We start from the raw sequence: 12098 nt of genomic DNA, 5'->3' as shown, positions 1-12098 counted from the left end.
TGAATTTATTTCAAAAAAGTCTTGTTGTACACTCACTACACTGGTGCACTTTAATGAGAATGCGATCTTTCGCGTTGACTACGCTGGGCGTTGACTATCATCGAAGATCAGAGCAGTTTCCAATGACAGCCCATTCACTACGCTAAGCCACTTCTGCAATTGACGAGGTTTAGTTATTGGATGATACGGCGAATACTATATAACATTATCAAAGTACGAGTACATACAGACTGTATATACAAAGTAAATTAACCACCTACACTTGCAGCTGTTGTACTTGAAGTTATTCGGCCACCAGTATGTATATTACTTTGCATAAAGTGTAATATACTTTTATAGTTTTAGAGAACGACGTTAATCACAAGGTAGTTTGCGCAAAAGGTCAATCTTTGCTGGTCGAAATGCTGTGCATGAAATCCAGGGATGACGATAATGAATCATAAATTTCGTAAACATTTTGGTTAGTCTGAGGCGGATGGCACATATTCATTAGCAACTCTCAGAAAATTTATTAAAGGACTTAGTTCGCCGCCGTCGAATTGGTTGAACCCGGCTTTTCGACGAGTAAAGTATAGGCCTCGACCAGTGTCTTGAAGGCATCCGGCTGCTTCTCCCGATCACTGTGCGGGCACACCGGCAGGGTGTCGTCCCAGCGGTACACCTGGAAATCGGTTACGCTCAAACAGTGCGGCTTCAGGAGGCTGTTGACGGCGGTGACAATCGTCTGCTTCTGGGCGGCGGTCAGCACATTGGGTTTGAATATGGTGTGGAGATAAATGTATAATCTTTCGCAATTGCCGGTTGTCGAATTGCGCGTATCGCAGTTGTGGAACATGATAAAGGTCTTCAAGTCGGTTTTCCACAATATCGAATCATCGAAAGCTGCAAATTAATAAATGAAATATTATAAAGAATTGTCGTCATTGCTCAGTATCAGCAGTTCATTTTTGTGCTGCTGTAAACTAATTCGAAAACTTAAATAGAAACGAAATTAAAAAATTACCTTGATGCTTTTTGCGTAGACATAATTATTGCAATATGAAATCACATAATTACAGTAAACTGCAGTACAAAAATCAAATAAACCGAACATTATAAATTTGAAAATTGTTCAGATTCCGAAAACGCGCGTACATACAGTTAACGGTGAGAGTGTTATTCACTGTGACGTCAAACGCGGAACCTATTTGCCGTCCGTCGGTGGTAAACCAGGAGATTTCCAAAAGGTCACTGCATGTCCGATTGACATCGAAATATGTTTCCTGTTCGATTATAACTTCCGCCGGTGACATCCGCGTCGGCTCGTTCCCGTGGCCAACATGGGTGAAGTGGATTTCCGGGTTTAGGTACACGGGATTGGAGGCGTTTTTGCTGTCGTACAGCATATACGGATACCAGGTCCGTCCGGCGATTAACTGAGAGGCAGAAATGAAACAATCACCATATAAATTATTGCAATCATTGCATACATGTACATCGTCACACACGATGTAAGCAAACCGATCACATTCAGCAAAATTAAAGTACCTCGGAAATGTTCACTTTGCTGTACGGCGGCCGAATTAAATTGGGAACTGGCTTGCATGTTGAGTTAAAGGTTGCGTTTGCCGGACTATCCTTGGTAAAACTGCAGGGAATCAGTAGCACAACTGCAAGGGAAAAAGGCAGTATTACTTCATCTTGTCGCTCACTTCACAATATAATAGCAATATTAAACATATTGCTGTATAAAAATAATATAATTGTGCTTTATGGAAAACTCACGGCAACATAACTGTAGCATCCACTCCAGCGTGCTGTAAACCGGCATTTTCGCAAAATGAATGTCAGCCAACCGTGATCAAGCGAAGCACACACAACCACGCATGTACACCGTTACCTCGCCATGTTGGCAACGGTATTTATAAACCCTCAGTATTGTCCCTCGAAGAATATTGTCCATGCATTCTTGGCACGTGCATGTCAAAGCACGTTTCAAGTGACACATCGCTCACGTATAGAGAAAACTACATAAAAACTGTGAAACATTTTTCTGTTCTTTTATTATATTGTCCTTTTTCATACAAGCCCATGCATATGGAGAGCTCGCCATTTCGGTTAAGCAACTCAAGTAACGAAACAAGTTGCTTAACCACAATTCTACCATTCTATAAAGCATATATCTGTAGGTATACAAAGACTGATAACAAAAAAGCAAAAGGGACTGGAACTGATTGTTCATTGCATTTAGCTCGCAAATCTGGTGACAATAGCCAGGCCGCTCATTCATAGTGCGGCAGTGCCGGAGGGTTTTCTCAGGATAGTACGAGCATTATAGTTTCATGCCCACATTCCAGCTACTTGCAACCCAGCGTTATCTATTTAGAATATTATCAGTCAGACAGACGATATTACTCCTTACCCAGTAAGGCAAAAATTTGAACCATCGCCATGTCATAGGGCCGGTTTTATGGTCCATATATGTATTCAGTTTAAGAAACGATATGGTTTATACGAGTACCACGTATTTCCGGTTGCAAAAAAAGTGACCCAATAGTCACGAGTATGTAGGCAGGAAAACTTCCGCCGCTTTATCGGGAAGCGCTTTACAGCAGCGGAAATGAACGGAGTGAATCGTTAAGCACCGGTTACGAATTTACGCGTCGGCGTAACTGAATGTTAATCACCGTTCTAGGAATATTTGGGTTTAGAACAGTGTAGAACATTAATTTTTATTGCTCATTTTGCAATTTTGACATCATGCACCATCAGTCAATAGTTATCAGAATCGCTAGTATAACTTTTATACTGAACTCTCGGAAGGCAGTACAGATTACACAAGTGTCAAGAACTTAGGATCGTTTACCCTCGAAAATTCAACACGACCTTTTGCATTAGGCCCCAGAATTTAAGCCGGTTTCTCGGCCAGTAATTTATAATTGTCGACAAAGATCTTAAAAGCATCCGGATGGTTCTCGGGGTCACTTGGCGGACACACTTCCAGGTTGTCATCCCATTTATACACCGAAAAATGGGTTAGACCGAGACAGTATGGTTGCAGCACTTTTTCAACGGCGGTGGTCACTGTCTGCTTGGTAGCGTCGGTCAGCATGTGGGGTTTTGATGTCGTATGGACATAGATGAATACTCTGTCGCAGTTTCCGGTTACTGAATTCCGAGTGTCACAGTTGTGGAACATGATAAAGGTCTTCAGGTCGGTTTTCCACAACACCGAATCATCGAAAGCTGCAAATTCAGGCATGATTGCAATTTGCAGTTAATGTAGAAACGTTATTATTTATTGCTTTCAAAATAATGTAATTGCATAGTTGTGCATTTCGCAATTTGTAATACTCGTATTTACATCCGTAGCTGTGTAAAAATTTCATATATACAGCCGGGATAAAATGGCAATAAAAAATAATTCAGATTTGGAGAAATAATATACAGTACATACAGTTGACGCTAAGGGTGTTATTTGATGTGACATCAAACACGGGTCCTATCTGGCGTCCGTCGTTTGTCAACCAGGAAATCTCCAAAAGGTCACTGCATGTCCCGTTGACATCAAAGTACGTTTCCTCCTGAATGACAATGTCCGCCGGCGAATTCCGCGTCGGCTCATTGCCGCGGCCAAGGCTTTCGTAGTGGATTTCTGCATTGAGGAAAAAGGGGTTGGTGTCGTTTTTGCTGTCATACAGCAGGTACGGATACCAGGTGTGTCCGATAATGAACTGTCAATGAGGCACATATTCAATAGTGACCTTACTGATTGCAGCTGCCGGTCAAGGTGAACGCAGTAAAATAAGCGCACTGATCGAGGTACCTGGGAAATCTCTGGTTTGTTATACGATGGCCGAATTGTATTGGGAACTGGCTTACATGTTTTGTTGGGTTTTGCGGTGTCCGAGAGCTCTTTCGTAAAGCCAGGAGGAATCAGTAAAAGAACTGCAAAAACGGCTGATTCAATTGCAGCACAATTAATCTATCTCCGATCGTTAGCGCGACCATTTCGTTTAACAGTATTATTATGTATCACTTAATCGGAAACTTACTGGAAGATAATATCCACAGCAGCATGATGTAGACCTATGGTTACGCTTCCTAGAATGGACGACAACCAATGTTAACAAATCTGTATATCTACAGGTCAACTTACACACAGTCGTGATGCGAATACGTAATTGTACTGTAATTGTAATATGAGTCGCGATCGATGACTGATATTGTTGCTGGCTACGGTACTAAATTTTATAATCCTCGAATTTGTCTCTGGAAGATCGGACAACGTGCACCTGGCATGACCGAGATGACTCACGGCTAGCGCTCACGCACACAGATAACTTAATGAAACTTTGAAAAGTTTCTCGTTCTTTTATTATATTGTTCAATTTCTACCCTAGACTGCACGTGGATCGAACTCACCATTTCGATCAAGTGACAGTGCATGCCCCGAGACAAAAATCCAGCTATTAAATAAATCATAAAAAGACCGATAACGGAAAAGTAAAAGGGACTGGAAAAAATTATTGTTCGCACATACCGAAGGTTCGGAAAATGCTTGGCGACAATAGCCCGACCGCTCATTCATAGTGCCCGAGGGTTTCCTTGGGATTGTAAACGCATTGTGACATCGTACAATAGTAAGCATTATCTTCTAGTGACTTCCATACACCGGTTTGGTGTTTATATTGTCAACTTATACTTCAAACGCTCAAAGAGTGTGACAGAGCTAAAAAGGGGCTCGCGACCTGTGAGATATCGCGCCGGTTTAATATGCACGTTACCAATAACTTATCCATAAGTACTGCTTTATTTCCGGTTACAGGAAAATCACCAAACAAATACTTACATAGCGTCGGCAAGGGAATATGCAGAGTAATATGCACATAATAATATGCAGATACAGATAGTGGATAGTAATACGCAGATTGCTAAACGCCAGTGCGGCAGTGACAGCAAAATGAAGTAGATTCTTGCTACTCATATGTGATGTGTTCATATCTCACCTTTGTCGTGTACTACGAGTACATTTTGCAACATTACAGTGCAGAATGCAGATCAATCATCTGTGAGCAACTGGTTATTTCAAGTGGGAAATCGCCTAACATAGTGCAGGTTTTTGATGCCTTTATTTTTTCTACACTACTGTCTTTTTGTATAGTATATATATTCTATTCTGTCAAAGAAACCTTTGTACAGTAAATGCTTGGATGGATTCGGCGAGTTACAACAGAACAACGGAAGTGCGGCATTCTAGTACAAAACCGCTTATAGAGAAAAGTTTCCGTACGAACACGTTACTATCGTATGGTCCACCGTTTTTCTCGGGGCTTAGTAACCACCATCGTATGGTTTGGATAACATAAGGCTCAACGTTTTGCGCCGGTTGAGAAGCGGGCAAATCTGATCTCGTTCTGATGAAGTCATGATTATAAAACGTTAGGAAAAACATCGAGAGCAACAGACACGATCGCTCCACTTTACGGCCAGGGTCAAAAAGAGGGAGGGAAAAATAAAGGAAGGGATTTTGAGTGGTCAGAAAAGGAAGGGAATTTGAGCGATCCTAAAATTTGAAGCTGTTTAGAGCGAGCAAAACAGAATTTCCAAGCACTACCTCCGGAAGCTGTTGTAAGATCTAGATACAAAGAACAATGGTGATTTCCCACTTCACACCAAATCATGTCATATTTTCTCAGCATGCTTGAGATTGGGTGCTATATGGAATCGTTGGAACGTTTTTATGTTCAAAGTTCAAACTACATTTAGTTCGTTTTGTAATCAAGCCCGCGAGCAAAGCAAGCTTTTCTTTTATCAAGAGGACGGGCGAGGCGAACTCACGTTTCTTATTGATGGCATTTGATCTGTAACGGAGAGTGCCCATAACCTTCGGGTCGCGGAGTGACTTTTGGGTCGCCGACTATTTTCTTTGTGATTCCTATACGACTCAGCATGGTGAGTCGAACAAAAATACCCGGTGACCTCGAACCTGGGTCCCCAAGGTCGCCGCCAGGGCTTCCACTGTATATATGCACGTTATGCAGTTTCACGTGCTAAGTCGAACGGAAGTACTCATAACATACCTAAATCTTTAAATAGCCTACTCTAACTGTCCGAACTCTCAATAGAAAGTTATTTGGTATTAACGGATATTTTTGGGTTATTGAGTTATTTTTCAAAACTTTCGCGCAAAACCAGTCTCACATGGGTTTTTAATGGCTTGGATTTTTTTTATAAATTTTGTCAGGTTCCATCAGCACGACATCAGAAGCCCAATTTTGAAAAAAAAGGATTTCCATCAAATTTTGTCTCCCGGTATACAATGCCGAAATTAAAGTGAAATGCAATACATGCGCATTAAAATAAATATTATTAGCAAATATCCCAAGTTTCCATTATTTTCCCTTCCAAATCTTGGTGTATAAAATAATTCTAATTGCTAAATGAACTTTGATTTACTTCTCGCAACATTTTACTTAATACAAAAATCGTTAATGGATCATTCTTACCTAAAACTAAAAATGAAATTTTGCTGTTGTGATTAATATAGCGTGTTCCTTTCTTTATTACCATAACTGTGCGATGATTATAAATACAAGCTCAACCTCGGCCTCCAGCCTCGGTTGGGAATTTTCAGTAATGATGAAAGAAATGTGGTAGTTTTATAAAGATTTAGGAAACGGAATTTAACTGATCGGAAAAGCGGTTTATTTTGGATTATACACGTTCCGTTAACTATAACGGAACGTGTATACATATGCTTCTGTTTATGGAAGTGCCATCGCTAAAACCTTCGTCTACAAAGAAGGTTGAGCCAAATAACATATTAGCAAAAAATTTCTATCTATTAGCAAAAAATTTCTGTACTCTATCTGACCGGCGAAAATCCCTGTACTTTTATCTGGCCTGCGAAAATCCCTATAGTACTATCTGGCCGGCGAAAATCTCTATCTTACCGGCGAAAATCCCTGTACTTCTATCTGGCCGGCGAAAATCCCTGTACTCTATCTGACCGCAGAAAATCTCTGTAAAATCCCTGTAGTTCTATCTGACTGGCGAAAATTCCTGTACTTCCATCAGACCGGCAAAAATTCCTGTACTTCTATCTGGCCTGCGAAAATGTCTATCTTACCGGCGAAAATCCCTGTAGTTCTATCTGGCCGGCGAAAATCACTACTATCTGACTGGCAAAAAATTCTGTGCTTCCATCAGACCGGCGACAATCCCTGTACTTCTATCTGGCCGGCGAAAATTCCTGTACTTTTATCTGACCGGCAAAAATCCCTGTACTTCTATCTGACCGGCGAAAGTCCCTTACCCACTGTCTCACCGTCAAGAACACTATCGGAAATTATATCTTCCAGTCGGGAATCAGGGCCTGAAAACTTGTGCTCACATAGCACAAAATGTGCTCACATAGAGGGCCATGTGCTCATCTAGATTAGAACTTGTGCTTAAAAATTACCAATACTTCCCTCTTCTCTGTAATTTAGCAGGTTCTAATCATTTCATTTTATTACAAACTAAACTACGCAAATAGAAAATGCGCGGTGAAGAATAGCTTAAACGCCAATCGGTATACATTCGTATTGCCTTCTCCCACAATGTGCACATTTGCTGGTGAACGTATTTAGTCCAACCGCATTTTTGACAGAAGTTGCGCTACATCCGTATATGCGCATCTGTGCAGTTGTTCCGTTACTTCCGCAGTTACAATGCTGTTTCCTGCTCACGAAGATCTAGTTTTATGCACAGGATTGTGGCCGATCCTCACAGTTATTACTTATTGGCACGATGAACCATTACAACAGCAAATCTGCTTGAATTTCCTTAAGCAAGTCTATGCTGCTTTCGAAAATACGAAAGCGCGCTCACGTGTTCACCTTCTTTAATGCGCTTGTACAAGCGTGTCCGGTAATTTCTGCCGGTTCAAAACAGCGAGATACACAAATTTGCGTGTTACGCCAAACGTAGTGTAGTGGCAATCGCTATAGCGCAAACTCCAGCGGTAAATATGTGCTATCTGTACCTCTACGACAGAAATTACCGGACAAGCTTGTACACTATGTAGTTTACTATCATCTAAATATTATATAAATGAGTTTGCCATGAATTAACAGAATGAATTCTAGTGCTCTACACAAAATACACGTTTCTCGCACGTTCGTTTCTTGTACGCAAAATAACGGCTTATTGTCGAGTCTCCGCTTGGAGTAGGCTATGCGAGTACGTACATGGAGTTAGGCGGCCTGGTGATGTCTATAATTTTAACTACCATGAACTATGTTTTTTCCGAGAATGACCTTTTCGTAATTCTCGAGAACGACCTTTTCGTTTAGGAATACATATTCTAACCGGCTTTTCTGGCAGCGGGTTTCCATACAAATTTAAAAGAAAGTCTTACGCGACCGGGATAAAATGGATTATTAATAATCCATTTTATCCCGGTCGCGTAATTTCATCTCCGTCGCAATAATATTATTGCGAAACATTTCTGTTGAAGCTGCGTTTGTTCTTATTCCTTTTCCAGATCATGTTTTTTAACAGTACGGCCGTAAGGGCATCTTCAGAGTACTCTAACGATATATCACTGAGTATAAGTTGACTGCTGCACTTAGTATACATGCTTTAGTACGTGGGTATTCTGTCGCTCTGATGGATACAGTTACCTACCGGTACACTCTCCCTTTCCAGATTTCGTTATTACTGAAATCAGAAACAGATAGCGTTGGAGTCATAAGCATTCTAACCAGACCAAGAAAGACAAGATAAATCCTGAGACCTCACAAACTACAAATTTTCATTAAATTTAACAAACCAAAATATGTTTCTGGTAAATAACCTATTTCGATTGAATTTCTAACGTTTTCTGGGCAAACAGCATCGTCAGCTTCGCGCTTCGCGCGATGTCTCCGACTCTCGATTGTCCCAAAAAAATGTTCACTATCATTTACAAATTCGCCTAACTGACACACGCACGCCACAATAAAATCAACAGTAGATTAGTCGCTGGACATTCAAAACTTTCACAATGCAATCCAGTACGAAAATAACAAAATAGTCACTACCCCCCTCTTTCCAAAATTTAAGTGTGCTCACATAGATTTTAAAGATTTCTGGCTCTGTCGGGAATTTGCGGACTACAGGGATGTTTATTGTGCTCATCAAGTTCCTTTCTTTTTAATAATACTTATGTTAGTTTTTGTATGTACCTTGCCCGTTAAGGTACAGTTATCCTTTTCTTCTTTTCGCCAATGAAATCAAAAATTCGTTTCGAACCCGTATCGTAACGCGGAGAAGAAAAAAACTGAAAAACGAACCCTTTGAGACAAACTACATGATTGTTTTAAGCATTGTACAAAATTTCGCTTTGCAGTTGTATCAGAGGTTCCCCGTTAAACTACGCCTTTCCGCATTTTTTACATTTCCGAAATATTTTACAATTCAGCCGCGCGGTATTATGCCGCATACTGGTACATATGGCACATAAAGTATTGTACTACTTATGTGTTATTAGTCAGCGGTTTTGGTTCGATAACTTCCGCATCTCCGCCAATCCTAATGTTAATTTCTAATGACCAGCCAATCAGAGAAATTCGTTTTGTTCCTCTTTCGTAATTCGGATAACGAAAAGATCGAAAAACGAAAGGCGTTGAGACAAACTACATGATTTTAGGCGTTTATTAAGCTATGGCGCGAAAATTACCGTCGAACGCTGTAGGAGGAGATGTTGGATAAAAAAAACGGCGAAATAGCTTTGTATATATATAAAAAGCGAAAAAGTCACTGCAAACTAAAATTCCTAAACATTCGTTGTAGTTACATGCTTAAATACTGAAATTCCTCTAGATATTAGAAGCAATTTGTGTCCTTTAAATTTTTTAAAATGAAAGATTGTACTTTCTAAAAAGGTCTAAAAAGAAATCTCACTTTGATAGTTAAGCATTCAATTAATTTTTAAATCAGAATCTGGTTTTTATATTTTTTTTCGAATAAATTCTGCATCTACAGATAAGTCATATATGTAATTTCCATGTTTTATACGTAAAATTGATTTCGTAATTTGCACCCTAATTCTCGATATATTGTCTTAGTTTGACGATCAGATTCCAAATTTACGCCGGATTTTTACGCGTTAAGATTTGGACCGGTTTGGCCATTGAACAAGTATTTCAATTTTTTTCTATTGCAGTCAGTAAAACAGAAGACGACCCAGGAAAGAAAACGTGAATGAGAGCAGCTAAAACGCATATCCTAAAACACATCTAGCCGTGCTGTGTGTTTCCGCATAGGTACATCCAGATTCATTACATTTTGGCAACTCTTAACTCTGCAGTGTGCACATTAAAACTTATACTTATGCAATAAACTTGACTGCAACGTTCTTGGATTAGTTAAATATCTAGCTTTGCTTCGGTCTTCTAGTGCTAGTCTACAGCGGTGCACTTTCCTAGAATAATATTTGGAAATATTTGGAAATATCTGGAAATATTTAGAAATATTTAGGCATGTTACCATGGTAGCGGAAGTTCTGGCGGCGATCTCGGGGATCCATGTTTAAGGTCACCATGTATTTCAGTTCGACTCACCATGTTGTGTCGCATAGGAATCACAAAGAAAATCGTCGGCGACCCTAAAGTTATGGGCACTCTCCTTTACAGAAACTCAAATGTCACCAAGAAGAAACGTGGGTTCGCTTCGCCCATCCTCTTGATAAAATAAAAGCCTCGCTTTGCTCGCGTACTTGATTACAAAATGAATTAAATGTAGTTTAAACATAAAAAAACATTTCACCGGTAACATATAGCATCCAATCTCAAGCATGCTGAGAAAATGTGACATGATTTTGTGTGTAAAGTGGAAGATTACCAGTATATCTAGATCTTACAACCGCTTCCGGAGGTAGTGCATGGAAATTCTGTTTTGCTCGCTCTGAGCAACTTCAAATTTTAGGATCGCTCAAATTCCCTTCCTTTTCTGACCACACAAAATCCCTTCCTTTAGTTTTGCCTCCCTCTTTTCGACCGCAAAAAAACCCTCCCTTTAATTTTCCCTCCCTCTTTTTGACCCTGGCCCCACTTTACAACCACATCGCCACAGTGCACAACACTGTTTGAAGGAAATATTGACGTTTAAATACAAATTTCAAACGGCTCCTGCATGAAGTTGCACCGGAACACGCTGCACGTACAGAAATAGATTCTGAAAATATTCTTAAATCCGTACCATCTTTCACATGGCCCACCTCCATAGCACCGCAATGAATACGATGGCAATAACTGGTGACACGCTAACTGTAAAATTGAAATAAGCCAATTAGTAAGTACTATTCGTGTATTGTACTGATTGCGGGCAAAAAGGTCATAACCAAGGTAAAGATAGCCCACAGATACTTTTTTGCCCACAGATACTTTTTGGCTAACTGTTTTACATTTCAAGAAACATCGCATAAATTGATGATTAATTTCCGCTTCTTACGCGGCATCACACCTGGTTCATATTAAGCTTTATGGATCGCAGCACATCTGTACGTAAACGATGATGTTTTAAATCCAGTGAAAACATTTACTCCACCCGATTAGTACATAATGCAGATGGCGCAGTCACAGTGTATAATAGACAAAACTTTTAGCATTAAAAGACGCTCAGAATGTTTTTCAGTAAAAATGCAGAACAAAGTACAGATAGTATGTAATACGATCGTAGCATTGTGTTTAGCAGCATCTAAATTAAAGGTTACCTGAGAAAAGCACAAGAACGAACTGCAGGTACTCATGACGTTTTGCGCATATTTCGGCTTATGAACTGTAAGAGGTTTTCGGAAAAACAAAAACATTTTCAACGTTTTTACCACTAGCGGTTTATGAACGACTGCTAATTAATGTAAACACTGTACAGACTGTATGTACATGCACCGACTGGTATATGTTTTGAGGACTGAATAGTTTGCAGACCCAAAAATGCACGGGACTTACGAGACTGGCTGCCTGAATGTTCCATTTCCTCGAAAACACATGGCTGGTTTAGAGGACAATTAAACGCCGGAACGTTCCTGTTCACAAAAAAGCGCACATTAATCGATAACCATTCGAGGTAATATACAGAAAATGTATTTATAT

The 12098-nt window shown here is 40.0% G+C and overlaps 2 protein-coding genes across 5 annotated transcripts; both read right to left on the bottom strand.

Annotated features, from left to right (window-relative positions):
• Positions 1-129: 129 nt before the first annotated feature.
• On the bottom strand, positions 130-1885 carry LOC129595603 (uncharacterized). Its single transcript, XM_055492660.1, has 4 exons — positions 1765-1885; positions 1528-1649; positions 1139-1415; positions 130-882 (listed from the first exon to the last, which is right to left on the bottom strand). Exons 1-4 carry the CDS (start codon positions 1808-1810, stop codon positions 521-523), a joined length of 807 nt encoding a protein of 268 aa, XP_055348635.1. The 5' UTR covers positions 1811-1885; the 3' UTR covers positions 130-520.
• An 837-nt stretch (positions 1886-2722) lies between these two features.
• Positions 2723-12011, bottom strand: LOC129595606 (uncharacterized). Of its 4 annotated transcripts, XM_055492664.1 has the most exons (7): positions 4832-4905; positions 4523-4586; positions 4405-4448; positions 4035-4083; positions 3806-3927; positions 3437-3713; positions 2723-3225 (listed from the first exon to the last, which is right to left on the bottom strand). In XM_055492664.1, the coding sequence occupies exons 4-7, from the start codon at positions 4057-4059 to the stop codon at positions 2888-2890; spliced, it is 762 nt and encodes a 253-aa protein (XP_055348639.1). In that variant the 5' UTR covers positions 4060-4083; positions 4405-4448; positions 4523-4586; positions 4832-4905; the 3' UTR covers positions 2723-2887. The 4 variants fall into 4 exon arrangements, with proteins under 4 accessions (XP_055348639.1, XP_055348640.1, XP_055348637.1 ...); XM_055492665.1 differs by lacking the exons at positions 4405-4448; positions 4523-4586; positions 4832-4905 and adding exons at positions 11206-11273; positions 11955-12011; XM_055492662.1 differs by lacking the exons at positions 4405-4448; positions 4523-4586; positions 4832-4905 and adding an exon at positions 4139-4308.
• Between the last annotated feature and the right edge of the window lie 87 nt (positions 12012-12098).

This window comes from Paramacrobiotus metropolitanus, unplaced genomic scaffold (genome assembly GCF_019649055.1).
Source record: "Paramacrobiotus metropolitanus isolate TYO unplaced genomic scaffold, Prichtersi_v1.0 Parri_scaffold0000080, whole genome shotgun sequence".
Lineage (NCBI taxonomy): Eukaryota > Metazoa > Tardigrada > Eutardigrada > Parachela > Macrobiotidae > Paramacrobiotus > Paramacrobiotus metropolitanus.
This window is presented reverse-complemented; position numbering and strand designations above follow the sequence as displayed.